The 20,075-nt window shown below is 55.7% G+C and overlaps 7 protein-coding genes across 7 annotated transcripts in view; 5 read left to right on the forward strand and 2 right to left on the reverse strand.

Moving 5' to 3' along the window:
• PTSG_12880 (uncharacterized protein) overlaps positions 1-833 on the forward strand; it is an 855-nt gene extending 22 nt beyond the window's left edge. Inside the window, exons 1-2 of the mRNA XM_004989619.1 lie at positions 1-172; positions 378-833. The exon at positions 1-172 is cut by the window's left edge and continues 22 nt beyond it. Of these exons, the coding sequence (XP_004989676.1) occupies positions 53-172; positions 378-536 (279 nt within the window). The 5' untranslated portion in view covers positions 1-52 and the 3' untranslated portion in view covers positions 537-833. The remainder of the gene's footprint in view (positions 173-377) is intronic.
• Positions 790-3,022, forward strand: PTSG_12881 (uncharacterized protein). Its single transcript, XM_004989620.1, has 5 exons — positions 790-1,186; positions 1,342-1,581; positions 1,882-2,000; positions 2,121-2,181; positions 2,506-3,022. The coding sequence occupies exons 1-5, from the start codon at positions 860-862 to the stop codon at positions 2,980-2,982; spliced, it is 1,224 nt and encodes a 407-aa protein (XP_004989677.1). The 5' UTR covers positions 790-859; the 3' UTR covers positions 2,983-3,022.
• A 391-nt stretch (positions 3,023-3,413) lies between these two features.
• On the reverse strand, positions 3,414-11,200 carry PTSG_09421 (histidine-rich protein). The gene is made up of 9 exons (XM_004989621.1): positions 10,346-11,200; positions 10,101-10,153; positions 9,753-9,895; positions 9,083-9,490; positions 8,675-8,749; positions 4,579-8,434; positions 4,145-4,446; positions 3,863-3,934; positions 3,414-3,670 (listed from the first exon to the last, which is right to left on the reverse strand). Exons 1-9 carry the CDS (start codon positions 10,837-10,839, stop codon positions 3,557-3,559), a joined length of 5,517 nt encoding a protein of 1,838 aa, XP_004989678.1. The 5' UTR covers positions 10,840-11,200; the 3' UTR covers positions 3,414-3,556.
• Positions 11,201-11,251: 51 nt separating this feature from the next.
• On the forward strand, positions 11,252-13,576 carry PTSG_09422 (uncharacterized protein). The gene is made up of 5 exons (XM_004989622.1): positions 11,252-11,510; positions 11,758-11,807; positions 12,079-12,246; positions 12,609-12,711; positions 13,120-13,576. Exons 1-5 carry the CDS (start codon positions 11,354-11,356, stop codon positions 13,218-13,220), a joined length of 579 nt encoding a protein of 192 aa, XP_004989679.1. The 5' UTR covers positions 11,252-11,353; the 3' UTR covers positions 13,221-13,576.
• A 191-nt stretch (positions 13,577-13,767) lies between these two features.
• PTSG_09423 (NEK/NEK1 protein kinase) lies at positions 13,768-15,754 on the forward strand (the record flags this gene model as incomplete). The annotated part of the gene is made up of 2 exons (XM_004989623.1): positions 13,768-14,217; positions 14,504-15,754. 2 exons carry the CDS (start codon positions 13,768-13,770, stop codon positions 15,752-15,754), a joined length of 1,701 nt encoding a protein of 566 aa, XP_004989680.1.
• Positions 15,755-15,943: 189 nt separating this feature from the next.
• PTSG_09424 (uncharacterized protein) lies at positions 15,944-18,028 on the forward strand. Its single transcript, XM_004989624.1, has 3 exons — positions 15,944-17,216; positions 17,502-17,591; positions 17,849-18,028. The coding sequence occupies exons 1-3, from the start codon at positions 16,023-16,025 to the stop codon at positions 17,987-17,989; spliced, it is 1,425 nt and encodes a 474-aa protein (XP_004989681.1). The 5' UTR covers positions 15,944-16,022; the 3' UTR covers positions 17,990-18,028.
• Positions 18,029-18,186: 158 nt separating this feature from the next.
• Positions 18,187-20,025, reverse strand: PTSG_09425 (deoxycytidylate deaminase). Its single transcript, XM_004989625.1, has 6 exons — positions 19,862-20,025; positions 19,482-19,534; positions 19,136-19,289; positions 18,788-18,872; positions 18,527-18,591; positions 18,187-18,338 (listed from the first exon to the last, which is right to left on the reverse strand). The coding sequence occupies exons 1-6, from the start codon at positions 19,978-19,980 to the stop codon at positions 18,257-18,259; spliced, it is 558 nt and encodes a 185-aa protein (XP_004989682.1). The 5' UTR covers positions 19,981-20,025; the 3' UTR covers positions 18,187-18,256.
• Between the last annotated feature and the right edge of the window lie 50 nt (positions 20,026-20,075).

Here is a 20,075-nt window from a genome sequence, read left to right on the forward strand (position 1 = left end):
CGTCATTCTTTCTCTTCCCATATCCAACAACAACACACAACCACAAAGCAAGATGGCTGTGCTTTCTGTTGCTGGGAAGCGGCGGCGCGCGTGGTGGGCGCTTGCTGCCTCTATCGTCTTCTCCACGGGGATGATCGCCTTTGTCCACCTCAACCAGAACAAGGAGCGCGAGGTGCGTGATGATGCGGGGGACAGGCGGCGGCAGTGGCTGGTGTGCACGTGTCTGCATGTGTGTGCATGTGTGTGCATGTGCGTGTGTGTGCATGTGCGTGTGTGTCAATGTGATTACAGCTTGCTGGAGTCCTGTGACCACCTTTGGCCGCACTGCCCACAGCGCTCACCGTGCTGCCCGCTCTCATTGCGCTGCTTGTGCACAGGCGTTGCATGAGGGGGTCATCAAGGATATGGAACGACAGGAGCGCAAGCGGCTCAACAGGATTGAGCAGGAACAGCAGATGGAGCTGCGACGGCAGCTTGAGTTGGAAGAGAAGCGAACACTGGAGCAGCAGCAGCAGCAGCAACGCAAGTCGCAATAGCCAACCACGCACGACTCTATGAGCGCGCCACCCTCCGTCTAGCTTCCCCACCTCTCCTCTTACACCCTCGCCCGCTCACTCCCTCGCCCTCGACCAGCCGATACCGCTGCCCTCCCTGCCTCCCTGCTTTGCTATTCTTTCTCGCCTCCTCTCCTCTCGCGCGCCCCACGCAGGATGTGCTTGGAGCATGGAGGGGGCTTGTTACTCTAACCATAAGGCCACATGGTGTTCGGTTGTCGCACTTACTCCGCCATTAAACACGACTTGTGTGTGAACACGCTGCTCCCATATCCAACCACTGAACACACGCGCGCGCACAAAGCATGGGCGGCGAGCAGGAGAGCGGCGTGTCGGAGTACGAGCGCCTACGCCAGGAGAACATCCGGCGCAACTTGGAGAAGCTGCAGGCCCTCGACCTGCTCTCGTCGCCCTCGCTCACGACAGGCTCCGCCAGTGCTTCCACCACAACGACAGCAAGCACAACAGGGTCCTCGTCGTCGTCGCAGCAGAAAGAAGCGGGTAAGAAGCCGCCAGCCCCACAGCTACCACGACGCCGCTCCCAGCGACTGGCACAGCTCAAGCACCGGCCCAGCCTCAAGGAGCCATCTGTTCCTCGGGCGCCGACGTCGTCCAAGCGCCGCCACGAGCAGGTGTGTGTGTGTGTGTGTGTGTGTGTGTGTGTGTGTGTGTCTGTGTCTGTGTGGCTGTGTGTCTGTGTGGCTGTCTGTCTGTGTGCGTTCAAGCCACATCCATCTCCTCTTCTCTACGATACGTGTCTCATGTTGACCTGTGGACGTGTGTGCAGGCAGACAACAGCGCCGAGGATGCAGATGCACAGGCCAAGTTCTGGTCAAAGCGGCCGCCCCACTACACATCCGACGACGCCAGCGCCACTGCCAAGACTGAGCAGCAAGCACGGAGTGCAGCACACAGCGCCATCGCCAACGCCAAGTATGGGCGGGTGTCCTGTAAGCAGTTACGCGCCAACGTGGAGCGCATGGTCTTGCAGCATCTCGGTCGCTCCATTCCACGCATCGGCGGACAGGTGTGTTTGTGTGTGTCTGTGTGTGTGTGTATGTGTGTGTGTATGTGTGTGTGTGTGTGTGTGTGTGTGTGTGTGTGTGTGTGTGTGTGTGTGTGTGTGTGTACGTCTGTGGGTGTCTGTGTGTACGTCTGTGGGTGTCTGTGTGTACGTCTGTGGGTGTCTGTGGGTGGGTGGGTGTATGTATGGGTGTGCTGCATGTGTCTCTCCGTCTCACTGTTTGCCTGTGTATCGACTTGTGCGTGTGTGATGACACGCGTCTCCGTGCCATACCACGTGCGATCATCACTCATCCCTGTGCAGGTGAAGCGGGCTGTAATGGAGCTTGCCGCTGCTCCGCACAGCGTCACCTTCAACCGCATGAGCGGCATCCAGGAATGGGCAAACGCCGTCTTCCTCTTTGTCAACATCAACCCCTCAGGGTGAGGCCGTACATACGTGTGTCTGTGTGTCTGTGTGTCTGTGTCTGTGTGTCTGTGTCTGTGTATGGGTGAGTTATGCCTACCGCAGTGTCGTTGATGTCTGCAATCTGGACTTCGCAGGTACGACAACGTGTTTCTCGACGGCGGCCGGATGCTTACGTGGTTCGCACAACCAACCCAGGTAATGCTAGTCACGCCCTCGAAGCCATAGCCTACAGACACACACACAAGCACGTACAACCCCGCACACACACACTAACACATTTACACGCTCACCCACATACATACATACATACACACTCACTCACTCACTCACTCACTCACTCACTCACTCACTCACTCACTCACTCACTCACTCACTCACACACTCACACACTCACACACACACTCACTCACTCACACACCCACTCACTCACGCACTCACGCACTCACACACACACACGCACACACTCACTCACTCACACACCCACTCACTCACACACACACACACACACAACATGTGCAGAAGCCAACGACGCCCGTGATTGTGAAGCTGCTGCAGTATGGCCAGATGCCCATTCTCCCGCCCAATGGTCCCGTTTTCGCTACTGAGAAGCAAGGCAACACAGCAACTCAAGCGACAGTCACAACGAATGCTGAGGTACTCAGCTCACTGCCACACAACAGCCACGATTGCGCCAGCAGCACAGCAGATGCTGATTACGACACTGCCTACGAACACACATACGACGACGGGAACGACCACCACCGCCAGATTGATTACCGGCATTATGAAGTAGATGGTGATGTTGTTCGGAGTTTGGTTGACGAGTGTGTGCTGCTGTTCTGCCGGCTGCCTGGCCAGGACTACGTGTGCCTTGGACGCCTTCGATGCGAGAAGACAGATCTGGATGCCCGGCCAATGCGTTTCCTTTGGCGCTTAATCGACCATGGTCACCTTCTCAGGTCCCCTTCCTTTCTTCAGATGCTTCCAGCACCGTGACGCTCGTGCGTGTGTCTGTCTGTCTGTCTGTCTGTCTGTCTGTCTATCTCATCCTATGCAACAGTATGTGTGCATCTCATTGGCTTGTGGTTCTCTCCCGTGGCGCGGCTTTGTCTTGCTCGCGGGCTGGATGAAGCTAGTGTCAAGTTTATTTCGAGTGTACGGAAGTCCGAGCTGGCCGTACCAAGGAACAACACGCAAAGTCGTGTAACACAACAGAACAGAGAGACAATGCTCAATCAACCAATCAATCACATCGATCACACCAATCAAGGGCAACTACAACTACCATCGCAACTCACACAACGACAGCCACCACCACCACCAACAACAACAACAACAACAACAACAACAACAAAAACAACAACAACAACAACAACAACAAAAACAACAACAACAACTTCGACTCGCACAATGGCTGGCCGTGACTGCTACTGTCTGGCTTTCTGGTCTCTTCCTCTGCCCGCCCCTTTCACTAGAACACACTCACGCCCGCGCCTGCTCTCACATCGTGTAACGCACGCATACACGGCACAGCAATGGCTCAAAGAGGGCAGAAAACACAAGCACACTCTCAGGCCTCCGCCTTGTGCTCGCCCCACACCTGCTTTGAAATCCACACGGGCCACTCAAGGAAGGAGACATTGTGGGATCTTGCACGCGCAAACAGCTCTGCCACACTTGCATTCTGAACACCGGCAGCAACAATAGCATGAACACGGCAAGCGCAGGACCAAGCAACAAAGAGTGAGCATCAGCGAAAGCATGATTGAAAGCAAGCACACACTCAAACTCATACAACGGCAGCAATAGACAACAGGACGCAAAGCACATTGCTTCCCTCAACTGGCAAACAATAACAAACATCGAGTGTACTGACGGGTGCAAGCTTGCCCGGGTTCTCCTTCTCATAGTTGATGCGCAAGGCGAGCACAAGGTTTGCAAAGTACACCTGCACACAGCAAAGCAAACAAGGTTGAGTCAAACAAGGACATCCGTAAGCTATCGCAGAAATGCAACGGTTCACTCCCACCAATCCCAAGAGCATGAAGAGCAGGTTCATGTGCACATGTAGACATGTACACATGCACACACGCACGCACGCACACACACACACACACGCATATGTACTCGGACTCCAGTCCACACAGTCGTCTCATACCCGCTCGAGAATGAGTTGGTTCTGCTGCAGTTCGCCCAGCTCCTTCTGTGCCGTCTCAAGGCTGGCCTTGCACCGTTTCCCCGCCACTTTCTCCTGCTGCAGCTCCTTGCACACCTCCGCAAGTTGCGTGACAAGCTGGTTCTTGTACGCCTCAGCGGCAACAGCAACAGAAGACGAGCGTGACACGGCTTGCTGCAGTTGCTGCATGCTGTCCGCGTGATCACCGAGTTCAGAGTTGACCTCTTGCCTCAGATTGGTCATCCACTGTCGCACCTGTTCAAATGCTTCGCGAACACGAGCAACTACAAAAACAGCAGGTCAAACGCAACACGACAACAAACTCAACAATGAATGGTACAACCTTACGCATTGCTGGCATCAAGCACATCATCGCAACTCGCCAAATACGCATGATGGACTGCGCAGATCATTACCTTGTGCTTGGCGTTGCTCTACAAGCGCGGCCTCTGCGGCCGTGTGCTTCGCCTCATATTCAGCACGCAGCGCAGACGCAGTGGAATCGAGTGCTTTGTCTGCCTGAGCGTGTGCTTCTGCAAGTTCGTCTTGGTGTCTTGAACTCAGTGCTTGCAAGCGAGCATTGCTCGCCTTAATAGCACTGGAAAGCTCTTCGATTCGCACGCGAAGCACAATTGCTTCCTGATCAAGCGCTTGCACGGTTGCATTGTGCTCAGCCTTGATGCTATCCACATGGTGTGCGTGCTCAGCCTTGATGGTGTCGACTTGCTGTACGTGCTCAGCATCCTTCTGCTCAAGCTGCTGTGCATGCTCAGCCTTGATGTTGTCCACATGGTGTGCGTGCTCAGCCTTGATGTTGTTGACCTCTTGCGCATGCTCAGCCTTGATGCTGTCAAGCTGCTGTACGTGCTCGGTCTTGATGCTGTCAAGCTGCTGTGCGTGCTCAGTCTCCTTCTGCTCCAGCTGCTGCGCATGCTCAGCCTTGATGCAGTTGACATGCTGTGCGTGCTCAGCGTCCTTCTGCTCAAGCTGCTGTGCGTGCTCAGCATCCTTGTGCTCAAGCTCCTGCGCATGCTCAGCCATCTTCTGCTCAAGCTCTTGCGCATGCCCGGTCTTGATGCAGTCGACATGCTGTGCGTGCTCAGCATCCTTTTGCTCAAGCTGCTGTACGTGCTCAGCCTTGATGCAGTCGACATGCTGTGCATGCTCAGCTTCCTTGTACTCAAGCTCTTGCGCATGCTCAGCCTTGATGCTGTCCACATGCTGTGCATGCTCAGCCATCTTCTGCTCAAGCTGCTGTGCGTGCTCAGCATCCTTCTTCTCAAGCTGCTGCGCATGCTCAGCATCCTTCTGCTCAAGCTGCTGCGCATGCTCAGTCTCCTTCTGCTCAAGCTGCTGTGCGTGCTCAGCACCCTTCTTCTCAAGCTGCTGTACGTGCTCAGCCTTGATGTTGTCCACATGGTGTGCGTGCTCAGCCTTGATGTTGTTGACCTCTTGCGCATGCTCAGCCTTGATGCTGTCAAGCTGCTGTGCGTGCTCAGCCTTGATGCAGCTGACATGCTGTGCGTGCTCAGCGTCCTTCTGCTCAAGCTGCTGTGCGTGCTCGGTCTCCTTCTTCTCAAGCTCTTGCGCATGCTCAGCCTTGATGCAGTTGACATGCTGTGCGTGCTCAGCGTCCTTCTGCTCAAGCTGCTGTGCGTGCTCAGCGTCCTTCTGCTCAAGCTGGTGTACGTGCTCAGCCTTGATGCAGCTGACATGCTGTGCGTGCTCAGCGTCCTTCTGCTCAAGCTGCTGTGCGTGCTCAGCTTCCTTCTGCTCAAGCTGCTGTGCGTGCTCAGCATCTTTCTTCTCAAGCTCCTGCGCATGCTCAGCATCCTTCTGCTCAAGCTCTTGCGCATGCTCAGCCTTGATGGTGTCCACATGCTGTGCGTGCTCAGCATCCTTCTTCTCAAGCTGCTGTGCGTGCTCGGTCTTGATGCTGTCAAGCTGCTGTGCGTGCTCAGCGTCCTTCTTCTCAAGCTGCTGTGCGTGCTCAGCCATCTTCTTCTCAAGCTGCTGTGCGTGCTCAGCTTCCTTCTGCTCAAGCTCTTGCGCATGCTCAGCCTTGATGCAGTTGACATGCTGTGCGTGCTCGGCGTCCTTCTGCTCAAGCTGCTGTGCGTGCTCAGCTTCCTTCTGCTCAAGCTCTTGCGCATGCTCAGCCTTGATGCAGTTGACATGCTGTGCGTGCTCAGCATCCTTCTGCTCCAGCTGCTGTGCGTGCTCAGCATCCTTTTGCTCAAGCTGCTGTGCGTGCTCAACCTTGATGCAGTTGACATGCTGTGCGTGCTCGGTCTCCTTCTTCTCAAGCTCTTGCGCATGCTCAGCCTTGATGCAGCTGACATGCTGTGCGTGCTCAGCGTCCTTCTGCTCAAGCTGCTGTGCGTGCTCAGCGTCCTTCTGCTCAAGCTGCTGTGCGTGCTCAGCGTCTTTCTGCTCAAGCTGCTGTGCGTGCTCGGTCTCCTTCTGCTCAAGCTCTTGCGCATGCTCAGCCTTGATGCAGTTGACATGCTGTGCGTGCTCAGCATCCTTCTGCTCCAGCTGCTGTACGTGCTCAGCATCCTTCTGCTCAAGCTGCTGTGCATGCTCAGCCTTGATGGTGTCGACATGCTGTGCATGCTCAGCATCCTTCTTCTCAAGCTGCTGTGCATGCTCAGCCTTGATGCAGTTGACATGCTGTGCGTGCTCAGCATCCTTCTTCTCCAGCTGCTGCGCGTGCTCAGCCTTCATACCAGCAAGTTGTCTTTCGTGCTCTTCAAGGATACCCACTGTCTTTTCATCATACCGTGACGCCAAACTGCTGATTTCTGCCGCGTGTTCTTCCTTGAGACTGCACACCTCTTGCTCGTGCTTGCGTTGCTGCTGTCTGATCATCCCTGTGTGCGCGTCGGTCTCACGGGTAATGCGTTCTTCATACTCATGCGTCAAGTGTGCAAGTTGCTGTGCATGCTTCTCCTCCAGGTCGGCCTGCTGTGCAGCAAACCCTGTCTCCATCGCATCAAGCTGCCGTGCCTTCTCCACTTTGTTCATGTCCAGCTCTCGCCTGTGCTCCGCAAGTGCTGTCTCGAGCTTCCTTTCGCACGCTGCTTTCGTCTCTGCAAGCTGGAGCGCATGCGTTTCGCTCGCCGCGCTCATCTCCCGCTGGTGTGCTTCAGACTGCTCCCTCAGCTGAGTCTGCACATCCCTCTGCAGCGCACCTGTCCGTGCGTGCAGCTCGCACGTGTGCTCTGCAGCCAACACGCGCATCGCGCCTTGGTGATTCTCCTCCAACACCTGTAGGTCTTGATCTTGACGCGCGGTGACAGCGTGCAGCTGCGCAGTGGCCTTGTCGACCATTTCCCTCAGTCGCTGCTCGCGTTCAGCGTGAAGCTGCTCCTGCTTGCGAACAGCGGCCGTCAGTTTCTGTGCGTGGGCGTTCTGGACGCTGCTCAGGGCGGTTTGGTGCTTCTCGTTCAGCTGTTGCATGCGGGTGGAAAACTCAGCCTCGAGTGCAGCCAATTGGTTCCGGTGCTCTTGCTTGACAGTATCGAGTTCTTGCTGGTGCTGACGTTGTGCGCTGCTCATGTCCTGCTGCAGCTGTGCGGAGAGACTGGCTGTGGTCGTCTCCACCTCCACCTTGACCCTCTCCACCTGCTCCACTAAGTCATTGCAGCGTGTACTGAGCGTGCGCCGTTGGGCAACGCTCTCCTTCACCAGCAGCTGCAACTCAGCACAGAGACGGCGCATATGCGTCGTTGCGTCGCCCTGGTCACCGCCGCTGCTGCTGCTGCTTGCTTCTGTCCCTGGAGCGCCCTCTTGCTCGCCCTCCACAGACTCATCTGCCGACGTCAGCGCTGCAACGGCAGTCTCCATCTCCGCCTGCATCTCACACAGGGCAGCGGCAAGCTCCTTGTTGTGGTCGCGTAGCGCCATCACCTCTTCCTTCATGTATGAATGCTGGGCGTCATGCTCGTTGAGCAATTCCTCCACCTCCAGCTGCGATTGCTTTCGTGCTGTCGCGAGCGCATCGCTGAGTGTCTGCATGCTGTCTCTGAGGCGGGCCGTGTCCTGAGCGTAGCGGTCGTGCACGGCTGCCACTGCGCGCTCCGTGTTGTTGAGCTGCACCTGCAAGCTGCTAATGGTGCAATCCCGTGCACGCATCTCTTCCTTCTGCTCCTCAATTGTCTCGCGCAATGTGCACACATCACGCCTCAGCTGTGAATTTGCCGTCTGCAACGCCGCCATTCGGTCTTTGCTCTCGGACTTGGGCGTGGGATTCTGTTCCGCTGTTGTTGCCTGGGCATAATGTTATTCGTGTGTGTATTACGCGTACGGGTGCATTGTGTGCGTGTGTTGCGCATGTTCTTGCGTGAGGATAGCGACTGGAGTAAAGGCACGCAATGCTGCTGATGGTGGTGCTGATGATGTTGAGAGGACATGGAGCCAGCCACCATCATCACGACAACAAAATGAATCCTAACATCACCACCACCACCATGGCATCACCACAGGCCGCATGCACGATGTGTCGCTTACCGCGCGGATCTGGCTGACGAGATTGCGGCTGTCTTCAAGCAGTCGACGCAGACTGGAGGTGGATGGCGAGGAGCGCTGTGGTGGTGACAACAGGGGCAACAGCATGATGGGTGAAATGAATGAGCAGACGCCGTGTGGTGCACGCATGCAAGCATGAAGCATAGCAAGGAAACGGACGATGGCGTCTGATTGTAGGTAGAACGTAGCGTACAACGAGAGAAATCTTAAGAAGTGCGCAGCTCAACAGCACACGCAAGCACGCACGCAATCACACACACACACAAAAACAACTCATTGAATAAGGAAGTCAACGAACACGTGAACAGACATATGTACACGCATACACGCATTCACGCATACACGCATACACGCAAACGCACACACGCAAACGCACACATTTTCACGGACCTTTCTGCGAAGCCTGCGGGGTTGAGGTGTCATGACCTCCTCGCCATCATTTGTAATGTCCACCCACTCCGAGTCGTTCATGGTGGTGGATGTCATGATGGAGGAGTTTGCTGTTGCCACACCCCCTTCATCCTCCATGTCTGTGTCCCGGCAGCTGGCTGTGTCCGTAAGGCTGCTACTGTCCACGCTGGTGTCGCGATACTGAGAAGATGAGGGCCGAAATACCCTTGGGGTTGCATGCACACTGGCGTTCACACTGCTGCTCATACTACTGTTCATGCTGGTGGTGGTGTTGCTGGTGGTGGAAATCCGCTTGGCACGCCGGCGCGCAGGCTTGCTGTTCTCCTTCTCCACGAGACCCAGCGCTTGGAACTGACGAAGGCGCTGATCAAACTTGTCTTTGCAGTGCTGCGGTATGTGTATTGTATCGTGTGTGTGTGTGTGTGTGTGTGTGTGTGTGTGTGTGTGTGTGGTTGTGTGGGTGTGGGTGTGCATGGGTGAGTGGAGATGGGTGGATGAGCGTGTGTGCATATGTTTGCTTGCGTGTGATTGCGGGCAACCATGCGCCGGTACGCATTCGTATGTAAATAATAGCACGAGCAGCAAACAACAACACAAACCCCCCCCCCTCTCTCTCTCTCACGCCAGACGCCAGCCAACAATGCCTCACCTCGAATTGCTTGGTGCCATTGAGGGACTGGCGATGCGCTGGTGATGCTGGATCGCACATGAACTGCTCAAATACGGCCATCAGCTCCTTCGCTGCACCTTGTCGCTCCATGGCCAGGCGCAGGGCACGACGGCGCTCGGGGCCTGTGCACCAAACATGCATGAGTGATGATGATGGTGTTGATGTTGTCGTTGTTGGTGGTCGTGATGGTGATGGTGGCGGTGGTGAGCATGCAGGTGATAGTGATGGGTGCCTTATATGTAAAGGTCAGCTGCAAGATGCAAGACTCCGACATCAGACGTTGGTGAGAGAGCAAGCACAAAACGGACAAGTGCCGGTGCAACGCACAAAGCTGCACAATGCGGCCACTTCCAGGTGATTTCGCCTTTGAGGGTGGTGTCCTGTCATCGGAGCATCCGAGTATGAGACGCGATGGGAATAAGACATGGAGGGTGGTAAGGACAAGGGAGCTGCAGCCCACTCAAATACAAGCAAGCACGCACGCACACATACACATATACACACACATACACAAACAATACACAGCGCATCTGTTGGCATAGTCCATGTTTTCAGTGTACACGAACACAGACCTGCTGCGCCGTCTGCGCTGTTTGCCGGTAGAGTGGTTGTTGCCATTGCGTGGCATGAGGACCTCACGGCATCTGGCGCTGCTGCGTTTGTTGCTGCTGGGTGCAGGCGACACCCACTTGTCGCTGGAGCTTGGTGTGGAGCACCTGGACGGTGGTCGATCAGTGGATATTGATGAAGCGACATGCCGGTGCGACTGCATCCTGGGCGACAGATTTGTTGGTCGGAGGCGCGGAGATCGGTTGCGGTGGGGCACGCACAAGGATGGTATCTTGCTGTGCATGTGCTGCAGGTGTGTTGGTGTGAGTGATCCCTTGTGTGTTGCTGCCTTTGAACGGTAGCCGCGGTGGGATGCCGATAAGGGCGACAGCGGTGTGGTGGCCTTTGGTGAAGCCGCCAAGCTCCTCGTTGGTGTGAGCAGCGCTTGGTGTTGTCGCTGCTGGTGACTAGCTATGGGCGAGTGCACCGCGCTAGTGGTAGCGCTCAACCCACTCATGATTCTCTTGAACAGAGGCACTCTTGCACTTGTGGACTGTGTTTGTGATGGCGCTTGTGGTGCAGGCTGTGCAGCGAGCGGGATGGGGGCTGTGAACGTGCTTGTCGTGAATCTGCTTCTTCCCGCCAAATACGGTGAATCCTGGTCCGGTATCACTTTTTCACCCACTGCTGAAGCTGTAGCTGCTGATGCTGCTGCTTTTGCAACACCTGCCAAGCGTGGTACGAGCCACACGACAGCAAAGAGCGACGTGGTGGTGTTTGTGCCTTGCTGCTGGCAGCAACAGAGGTTGTTGGCAGTGTGGTTGATGTGGTGGTGCTGGTGGTTGATGAGTGTGAAGCCTGTTGGTTGGTTGGGAAAGACGGTTTGGAAATTCGCGGCTGAAATTCGTCACCTTCTACACTTTGTGGTGTCGCAACATGTCGATCTGGCCGGGGGACGCTGCCGAGCGCACTCGTCATCCAACTCAACACACTCTCACGTCAGACACAACCAGCCACCCACACCAGCCACGATGGACACGTTGACGAAGCAGCATCTGGACTTGCTCCATGCCATGGATGGCTTCAACGAAGCTGCCCTTGGCTCCTACTTTGAGATTCACCCAGATGGCCAGTACACCGCTGACCAGTACATGGACGTCGAAGTGCCGGGACAGGACCAATACATGGGTGCGTGGGTTGGTTGTGCGTATTTGTGTTGGTTGTTTGTGTGCGTGTGTAAATGAAATGCTGAAATGAATTAGATGCGTTGATGCGTTCACATGCGATGAACATGCTTCTCTGCGTTGCAAATTCCAGTGGTTGTGTTCTCTGTGTCGCTGTGATTGCTGTCTGTGGCTGTGATTGCTGTTGCTCTGATTGTTTCATTGCCACTTCCCGTCACATGTGCTCGCATTCTGTCTGTGTGCGATGGCAGCCGTGTCGCCGTCTTGGCTGAATAACCAACAGAGCTTGCTGAAGAAGCAGGTGTGTGTGTGTGTGTGCATGTGTGTGTGCGTGTGTTTGTTTGTTTGTTTGCGTGCGCGCTTCTGCAGGCACACGTGTGCAAACATGTGCACTGCTTTACATCTGCTCTTCTTCGCTCGTCCTGTGCAGTGTTTGAAAGCACCTGGCAGCCGATGTAAGTGCACCCGCACGTTCTCCTTTCGTAATCCCTCCCTTTCCACCGCGCGTCCCCTTCCTCTCACGCTGTCCCCCTCCTCTCACACGGTGTCTTCGCGGGGCAATGCCCAAGCAGCCGTGGTTCCGTGCAGCCCCGTACGGCAGACGAGAGGCGGTTGACGAGCTGCAAGCGGCGCCAGTGGGCACGTTCGTCGTGCGCCCGTCCTCCGACACCGGCAAGTACGCCATCTCCGTCAAGCGCAAGAACGGGAACGTCGACCACATGCTCATCCTCCCATCTTGGGTACGGCTCTGCGCGTGTGTCCATGTGCGGCGTTTATTTGTGGATGTGTGTGTGTGTATCTGTGTGTGTGTGTGTGTATCTGTCTGTGTGTGTGCGTGTGTGCGTGTGTGAGTGTCTGTGTGACTTTCTGCGTGCATGTGTGTCTGTGTAAAATGCTCTGTGTTTGTGTCTGTGTATGCTGCACATGTGCGCAATGCGAAACAGTCTGTGCGGCCCTGCAGCTCCTAGATACAGTTGCACGCAGGCGTGATTGCTGGGTTGTTGGCGTCTTGGGCTGTTTGTGGCTTCCACCATGATCCCCCCCCCCAATCTTGGCCTGATGCACGTATTTTTCCCGCGCTGCGTTTGGTTTTCCACTGCAGGGTGGCCCGGACAGCACGGCTCCTGGCCAGACGCAGTATCGAATCGGCACTTATTCCTCGGCCCTCTTCAACACTGTTCCCAAGCTCATCGCGTATTACGTTGGTGGGTGCTTTGTGTACCTGTGTGTGTGTGTGTATGTTTGTCTGTGTGTTTCTGTGTGTGTGTGCCTGTGTTCATCGGTGTGTATGTGTGTGTTTGTCTGTGTGTGTCTGTGTGTGTCTATGTCTCTCTGTGTGTGTGCCTGTGTTCATCGGTGTGTATGTGTGTGTTTGTCTGTGTGTGTCTGTGTGTGTCTATGTCTCTCTGTGTGTGTGCCTGTGTTTATCGGTGTGTATGTGTGTGTGTGTGTGTGTGTGGTAAGTTGGGTGCACACGCCGGTCCAGCCTGCTGTGTTTGCTTGGCTGCACACCAGCAATGCCAAACAAGCCATTGGCGAGCCGACAGGGCACATTCCATCACTCATTCCTGTATCACCCTCCACTGTTGACTCACGCCACATTATTTTCACAGTGCACCCATATTTCGACGATGAGATGCTGGCTGGCATTGTGCTGCCGGAAGAGCAGGAAGGCGGTTACAACTACATGGATGTGTGTCCCGTGCGGAAATGAGGATGGCCTGGTGTTATCGTTTCATTGTGTCACCGTGCAATGGTGCCATGCACCCTTCCTCCTTCCCCCTCCTCAACTCTGGTTGCGTCTCGGCTATCATTGTGCTTCCGCTCGCTTCTCAGCTTGCTTTTTCACCTCACCACCACCACCTTTCATGCTTTCTGATTGATGATTGTTGCATTTTGACGGGTTACACATTGCCTTGGACTCATCCCCCTCCTCCTCATCATCATCTTCTTCATGCATCATCAGCACGTGCGTTAAACGGCTTTTCTTCCGTCTTGTTAAAGCCCATCCACCATAGACAACCCAAATGGGACTGACAAAACAAAAATGAATTACCATCTGTTCACGCACGAGTGGACATGCTGCCAGCTGAAAGGCTGAAGCCTTTGGATTCATGGACGTTGGTGAACAATGGAGTCACTGTTCCATAGTCGAGGGTGGCATGCGTATGGCGACACGGTGATGTGGATGCCAGTGGAACCGAAGGATTTGGTCGCAGCAAGTGTTCATTTTGGTGCAGCTGACGGTGCAAGTGAGCAGCATGAACCACGCCAAGTGCGAGCGAGAAGCCGAAGGGATGGCATCGGAGGACGTCAACGGGTACCGGCGCGTACGGCTGGTGGGGTCTGGGTCGTTTGGCAAGGCGTGGCTCGTGCAGCGTAAGACATCGCTCTCGCAGTATGTGATGAAGGAGATTGCGGTGCGCTTGCTGGACGAGGGTGCACGCAAGGCAGCCGTGAACGAGGTAATGGTGCTGCAGCAGCTGCGACACCCGTACATTGTGCGATACCGCGACGCCTTTTGCCACAACGGCATGTTGTGCATCTGCATGGAATATGCGGCAGGTGGCGATCTTTCCGCTCGCATCGCAAAGCAGCGAGCGCAGGGCTTGTTTCCGGAGGCCAAGGTGCTGGATTACCTCACCCAGCTCACGCTCGCGCTTGCATATCTACATCGAAAGAACATTCTGCACAGAGACCTCAAAAGCCAGGTGCGGGCACACACGACAGTCTTTGGTAACTCAAAGGCACCTTTCGTTCTGTGTATGCGTGTGTATGCGTGTGTGTGTGTGTGTCTGTGTGTGTCTGTGTGTGTCTGTGTGTGTGTGTGTGTTGTGATATGACGTGGGTTTGGTTCATGCGGCCCTCTCCCCGGTTATTCTGTCACTCGTGCCTCGTGTTCATCTCGCAGAGTGACATTATGCACCGCCTCACCACGCCTCACCACGCCTCATCGGCCCGCTTGCACACACTATGTGCCACTGGCATGTCACTCAGAACGTGTTCTTGTCAGCGAGGGACCACGTCAAGCTGGGGGACTTTGGCATCTCAAAGGTGCTGACAGACACGCAGCAGCACGCGAGCACTCTGGTTGGCACGCCGTTCTATCTCTCGCCAGAGATTTGCATGTCCATGCCGTATGGGCAGAAGAGCGACACGTGGGCGCTGGGGTGCGTGCTGTATGAGCTGCTGACACTCAAGCACGCGTTCCGTGCACACAGCATCAGCAGCCTGATGGTGCGCATCATGGGCGGCCACTACCCGGAGCCGAGCCTGGGCTACTCCGCGGCAACGCGGCGCCTGGTCCGCCACCTCCTCGATGTCCGGCCAGACAGCCGCTGGGACACGAGCGTCCTGCTCCAGCAGCACGTGCTGCAGCCGCATGTTCTCAAATACGTCAAGGCGTGCGACATGGACCATGTTCCCCTCGGACCCCACCTGCGCGCAGCCATCGCGGAGAAGGCCGCCGCACCACACGCCCAGCTGCGCAAGGAGCAGGTACAGGTGCAGCCGGCCCAGACGCGGCGACCGGTTCGGAAGCTACCAAGGCCGGAACCGTCATTGTCACCTTCGCCGATCAAGCGCCAGGATGTGCCCGACCGGGAGCACGAACATCAGCCAGGCCAGCCAGTGCAGAGGTCGCCCCAGCATGACCACCAGCACCAGCACCAGCACCAGCAGCAGCTTGTGGAAGATGGCCGAGCAAAAGTCACCCTTCGGACACCGCACACCGAACGACTGACGAGCTGTGAACCCGACGACGAGGAATGGGGTGTGGAGGATGAGGAGGAAGAAGAAGAGACCACAGAGGAGAGAGGGGACGTCGAGTGCGTTGAAGAGCAAGGTGCACGCCAACACCAACAACAGCAACAGCAGCAGCACCAAGGGCATGGTCATCACCACAACAAAGACGCGAGGAATGCAAGCCGGTCAACAGCGTCTGAGCAAGAGGAGGTGGCCAAGTTCATGCTTGGGGACGCAACGCTGCATCTGCAAGGCGTGAAGAGCGACGACAGCATGTTCACGAGGCTGGAGGCGCTTCGGCAGTTCCTGGAGCTGCGGCTTGGCGAAGACCGCCTCGCTGCCGCCTACGCAGAGGTCTACGCAACGCTGATGGATGACGACGATGACGATGATGATGATAACGACGACGGCGATAGCTTGTGCCTGTCTGATCCCGTTGTGAACGTGTATGCGCCTTTAATCGTGCAGCTGGTGTACGCCGAGCTGTCGACCAAGCATGACTGACGAACTGACCGGCAAGCTGGCAGCAGAGGACGCCCCGTGTCTGCCTGTGCCTGTGCCCGTGTCTGCCTGTGCCTGTGCCCGTGTCTGCCTGTGCATGTCACCGCCAGTGCATTTGTGTTCATGATCCGCACACTCGAGAACAAAAGGGGCCTAGAATCGCACATTTGGCGCTGTTAAGCGTGCATTAAACCCGTGTCGATGATGTCATCAAATCACATCTCATGTGCCATTCACATCATCACATCATCAAGCAGCCAAGCAAGCCGAGATGACGACAACATCCTCACCGCTGGTGGTGCTCATGCTGGCCACGGCGGCGGGGGTGGTGTTGGCTGCCCTGGTGCCTGCGGTGCACTGCATCCCAGACACACCATCTGCCAAACTGTACGCCGACAACGACGGGAATCTGCTGGTAACAACATACGGCTTGAGCGGCGACGTGATCGTTGACGGCGTGCCCATCAAACGGAAGCTCAGTGAGCTCGAGCAGATGTACAACACCTTGGTGGAGCAAGTTGCTGGCCAGACTCAGAGCGGTACCGAAGGTGCCGGCAGCACGGGCTCAACAAACCCCGGCAGCGCAGCGACTTGTTCCGGCTCTTACCCTGCTGGGGCATACTGCATGTTTGACACGACTGCGCTGCTCCTGAACAACCAACTCGCCTCCCGCAACCCACACATGCTGACGCGCCTGCGGCACATTGCACAGTCAACGGCGACGCCCACGGCCTACGCATTCCACCAGACGGGGAAGAACAGTTTTGTTAACGTCGTGAACAACTTCACCACCATCGTGTATGACAGGGAGCTGCACACGCTGCGCCCGACGCTCCCGCCAGTGTTCGACTCGAGTGCGGTGGAGCTGTACCAGTACCAGGGCCCCACGGTTGGGCACACGCAAATCGTGCACACGCTGGATGGCCGAGACTTGTTTCTTTGCTTGCTTCGGGATGAAGTCAGCGGCACGCAGCGCGTCAAGGCATTCGCTGTCACCGAGGATAGCGTCGACAGCACGCGCCTCACGCTGACGGAGGCGACAGATATCACGGCTGTTGGCCCGACCGCGTTGTGGTTTGTTGCGTCCCCCACGCACGTTGTGGTCCCCAATACGAACAGCAAGGTGGCCATCTTCACCGTGGATTACGAAGTCACTGCCCCCGATGACTCCTTCTACTTTGACTTTGACACAGGGAACACCCCGGAAGAGCAAGGCAAGGTGATTGTCGGGAGTGCAATCCTTCCCACCAGGGTCTATGTCGCCCTGGCAAAGAACGGCAAGGGTAGCGTGCGCGTCTTCACGCTTCCCTCGGACGGGTCAAACCCAGAGCTGCTCAACCAGAAGCTCACGTTTGATGTTGGTATTCGTGACATCTACACGCTCGGAGAGGACCGCCTTGTTGTTCGTCTCGCCGATGACAACAGCACGAACGTCGTGTACGACCTCAGCACCAACGCCTTCACCGTGAGTTGCAGGGGAGGGGGTTGTGTGTGTGTGTGCGTATGTGTGTGTGTGTGTTTGTGTTTGTGTGGAAGGGGGGGGGGTTGGGTGGTCACACATTGTACGTGCAGGTATGCGTCACGGCTGTGTTGTTTATCCGCTTTTCTTTGTCGGCCCCTCATCACTTCATCAGCACCTTGCTGCACCTCAACTCATTCATGAATCACGCATCGTGCATGCTGCCACGTTTAATGCATGTCCTCTCTCGTTTCTCCACTTCCACTGCTTGCCGTGTGTGTTCGAACAAAGAACCGTGGCTCGTTCATCTTGCCGACAGACACGACGGGCACAACCAACTTTGACGTGAACGGCTGCCTTGCTCTCTTTTCCACTCCCAACGTACGTGCAGGCTGTGCGTGCGTGTGTATGTGCGCTGTGACAGGTTGTTGTTGTTGTTGTTGTTGTTGTTGTTGTTGTTGTTGTTGTTGTTGTTGTTGTTGTTGTTGTTGTTGTTGTTGTTGTCACTGTGTTTGCTGGCACGTTGATGACCCCCCCCCCCCTGCCTTTCAGTTCACCCGGCACATGCTCACATCACTTCACACTACTGAACACTGTCCCCTCTGTGTACATGCACATCACGACCACCACAACAACAGGATGGCCTGCATCTTTTCAACCTGACAACAGCCGTTCCCACGAACATCCTCACCCTGCCCCACCCTGGCGGTAACCCACGCGTCGCGGCAACAGCAAATGGTTTTGCAGTCACAAACAGCACCCACCTCTTGTTCTACTGACCGAGGTTGTGCTTGTGTGTGTGTGTGTGTGTGTGTGTGTGTGTGTATGTGTGTGTGTGTGTGCGGCGGGCGAGTTGATCTAATGATACGATTGTTTAGAGTCATTCACGTCAATAAAGACAAGATGCACGAAATACAACTGAAGTTATGGCACACACAAGTATCGCACACACACACACACACACACACACACACACACACACACACACACACACACACACACTGGCACGTGTTTCCATCAGCCTTCGCATACGGTGCCTGCTGCCATCACGCTTTCCTCGGCTTCATCACATTGCGTTGAACGGCCTCAAAGTCAATCTCAATCTCCGTTTCCGTCGGCTCAAACCGCCTGCACACACACACACACACGCACAAGCACACACACACACACAAGCACACACACACACACACACAAGCACATACACATACATGTGGGGAAGCAGCACCAAGTCAACGTGACTATGGAATGGTTGAGGTGGGATGTGACCACACATGCAAAAGCAGCTTGGGATCGAGACACGTGCATGGCAAACCGACCTGCACTTGACGCGTGCAAGCTTGAACAAGCGGCGGCTGGCCATGTACGGTGTTGCATTGTGCATCTTCAACAAAGGGAGAGGTTCGTTGCATCCGCGTGCGTGTGCGCATGCGCGCATGTGAGTTGTCAGTTGTGCTTGTATGTGTGTGCGCGTCTGCGTGCGCATGTGCATGGTAGCACAGGAGCACTTGATGGCGACCAGCAAACACACACAGCACAAGTACAGCAAACACAAGGCAGAGAGGGGTCGCTCAGCGGACCTCATCTGCGACGTAGACAACCTCCTTGATGCCGGCTTGGATGATGAGCTTGGCAGACTCGTTGTCGGGAAACTGCATCACATATCTGACGGGTGAGCGTGTATGAGTGAGTGAGTGAGTGAGTGAGTGTAGATGTGTGTGTGTGTGTGAGTGCGTGAGTGTGCATATGTGTGAGTGAGCGAGTGTGTGTGTGTGTGTTGGATGGGTTCGTGTACGCGCTTGCTGATTCGTGTGCTTCCGCCGGCCCTTCAGCCCCACAACTAGCATCCTCACCTCTCACACACATGGACACACACACACACACACACACACACGTACACACACTCAAACACAATGACAACAACCCACATGCGACAGCCGCGAATGCTGGACGAGTTGCGGTTGAGAATGGCGTTCATCTCTGCCTGACAGACAAAGGGGTACTTTGTGTCAAGGACCGAGTCTCCTTGGCTGCGCCATGGCAGCTTGTCATCGCTACATCCGCGTGGCATCCCATTGTACCCTGGCGACGGGCGTGCACATGGAGACGACAACGACAATAATGTCAGCAGTGCTGGCTGGGTGCGACTCAGTGGTGGCACAACACCGCAAAGGCATACCACAGTTGATCGCAGCACTTGACGGATGCAACACGAGGGCAATGACACAAAGAAGCGGAGGAAGGCGCCCAGTTGCATAGCTGAAATCGACGCACCAATGCCGACGATCTTGTTCTCTGAATTGACGATGCAAGCACCAAACTGGGACCTGTCAGTCGTGATGTGTGCGTGTGTGCGTGTGTGTGTGAGAGAGAGTGTGTGTGTGTGTGTGAGAGAGAGAGAGTGTGTGTGTGTGTGTGAGTGGGTTAGAGTGACAGTGAATGTGTGCGCGCACAAGCAGGAGAGCGAGAGAGTCACTCTCTGAGTGTGTGAGTGAGTGAGTGTGTGTGTGTGTGTGTGAGTGAGTGTACCGCAAATCACCACCACCACCACCACCAACAACAACAAAGATGTGTTGAAAAAGCCCCTTCCTCCCCTCCCCTCTCACACTCCCACATCTCACCCTTGACTGCTTGCCCCGCTTGGCCACTCTTACTCTGGGTCCTTGCTTCGCTGGGCTGAAAGGAAGGCCACTGCCATGAAGTAATCCTCCCAGCAGATGTGCCGCTGTCGTCGCGGCTGTGGCTGCGGCTGTGGCTGTGGCGGCATTTCCATCGTTGTGTTGTCCTCCTCCTCTTGTTTTCTTGGCGGCAAAAGGACTTTGCTGGTTTCTGCTGACTCAGCAATATTGCTTCGCACCAGACCGCAAC

The sequence above is a fragment of the Salpingoeca rosetta genome, assembly GCF_000188695.1.
Source record: "Salpingoeca rosetta unplaced genomic scaffold supercont1.28, whole genome shotgun sequence".
NCBI classification, from domain to species: domain Eukaryota; class Choanoflagellata; order Craspedida; family Salpingoecidae; genus Salpingoeca; species Salpingoeca rosetta.

Bases quoted from the DNA above. Each gene is read 5' to 3' on its own strand.
- PTSG_12881 (XM_004989620.1), top strand. From the start codon at position 860: ATGGGCGGCGAGCAGGAGAGCGGCGTGTCGGAGTACGAGCGCCTACGC. The intron at 1,582-1,881 runs GTGTGTTTGTGT...ATCCCTGTGCAG, and splicing joins TTCCACGCATCGGCGGACAG to GTGAAGCGGGCTGTAATGGA. The intron at 2,001-2,120 runs GTGAGGCCGTAC...TGGACTTCGCAG, and splicing joins GTCAACATCAACCCCTCAGG to GTACGACAACGTGTTTCTCG.
- PTSG_09421 (XM_004989621.1), bottom strand. From the start codon at position 10,839: ATGAGTGGGTTGAGCGCTACCACTAGCGCGGTGCACTCGCCCATAGCT. The intron at 9,896-10,100 runs GTGCGTTGCACC...TTTGGTGCACAG, and splicing joins TGGCCGCATTGTGCAGCTTT to GCCCCGAGCGCCGTCGTGCC. The intron at 4,447-4,578 runs GTAATGATCTGC...CTGTTTTTGTAG, and splicing joins AGAGCAACGCCAAGCACAAG to TTGCTCGTGTTCGCGAAGCA.
- PTSG_09422 (XM_004989622.1), top strand. From the start codon at position 11,354: ATGGACACGTTGACGAAGCAGCATCTGGACTTGCTCCATGCCATGGAT. The intron at 11,511-11,757 runs GTGCGTGGGTTG...GTGCGATGGCAG, and splicing joins GGGACAGGACCAATACATGG to CCGTGTCGCCGTCTTGGCTG. The intron at 11,808-12,078 runs GTGTGTGTGTGT...ATGCCCAAGCAG, and splicing joins AGAGCTTGCTGAAGAAGCAG to CCGTGGTTCCGTGCAGCCCC.
- PTSG_09424 (XM_004989624.1), top strand. From the start codon at position 16,023: ATGACGACAACATCCTCACCGCTGGTGGTGCTCATGCTGGCCACGGCG. The intron at 17,217-17,501 runs GTGAGTTGCAGG...GTTCGAACAAAG, and splicing joins TCAGCACCAACGCCTTCACC to AACCGTGGCTCGTTCATCTT. The intron at 17,592-17,848 runs GTACGTGCAGGC...CCACAACAACAG, and splicing joins CTCTCTTTTCCACTCCCAAC to GATGGCCTGCATCTTTTCAA.
- PTSG_09425 (XM_004989625.1), bottom strand. From the start codon at position 19,980: ATGGAAATGCCGCCACAGCCACAGCCGCAGCCACAGCCGCGACGACAG. The intron at 19,290-19,481 runs GTGCGTCGATTT...GCCCGTCGCCAG, and splicing joins GAACAAGATCGTCGGCATTG to GGTACAATGGGATGCCACGC. The intron at 18,592-18,787 runs GTCCGCTGAGCG...CCTTTGTTGAAG, and splicing joins TTGTCTACGTCGCAGATGAG to ATGCACAATGCAACACCGTA.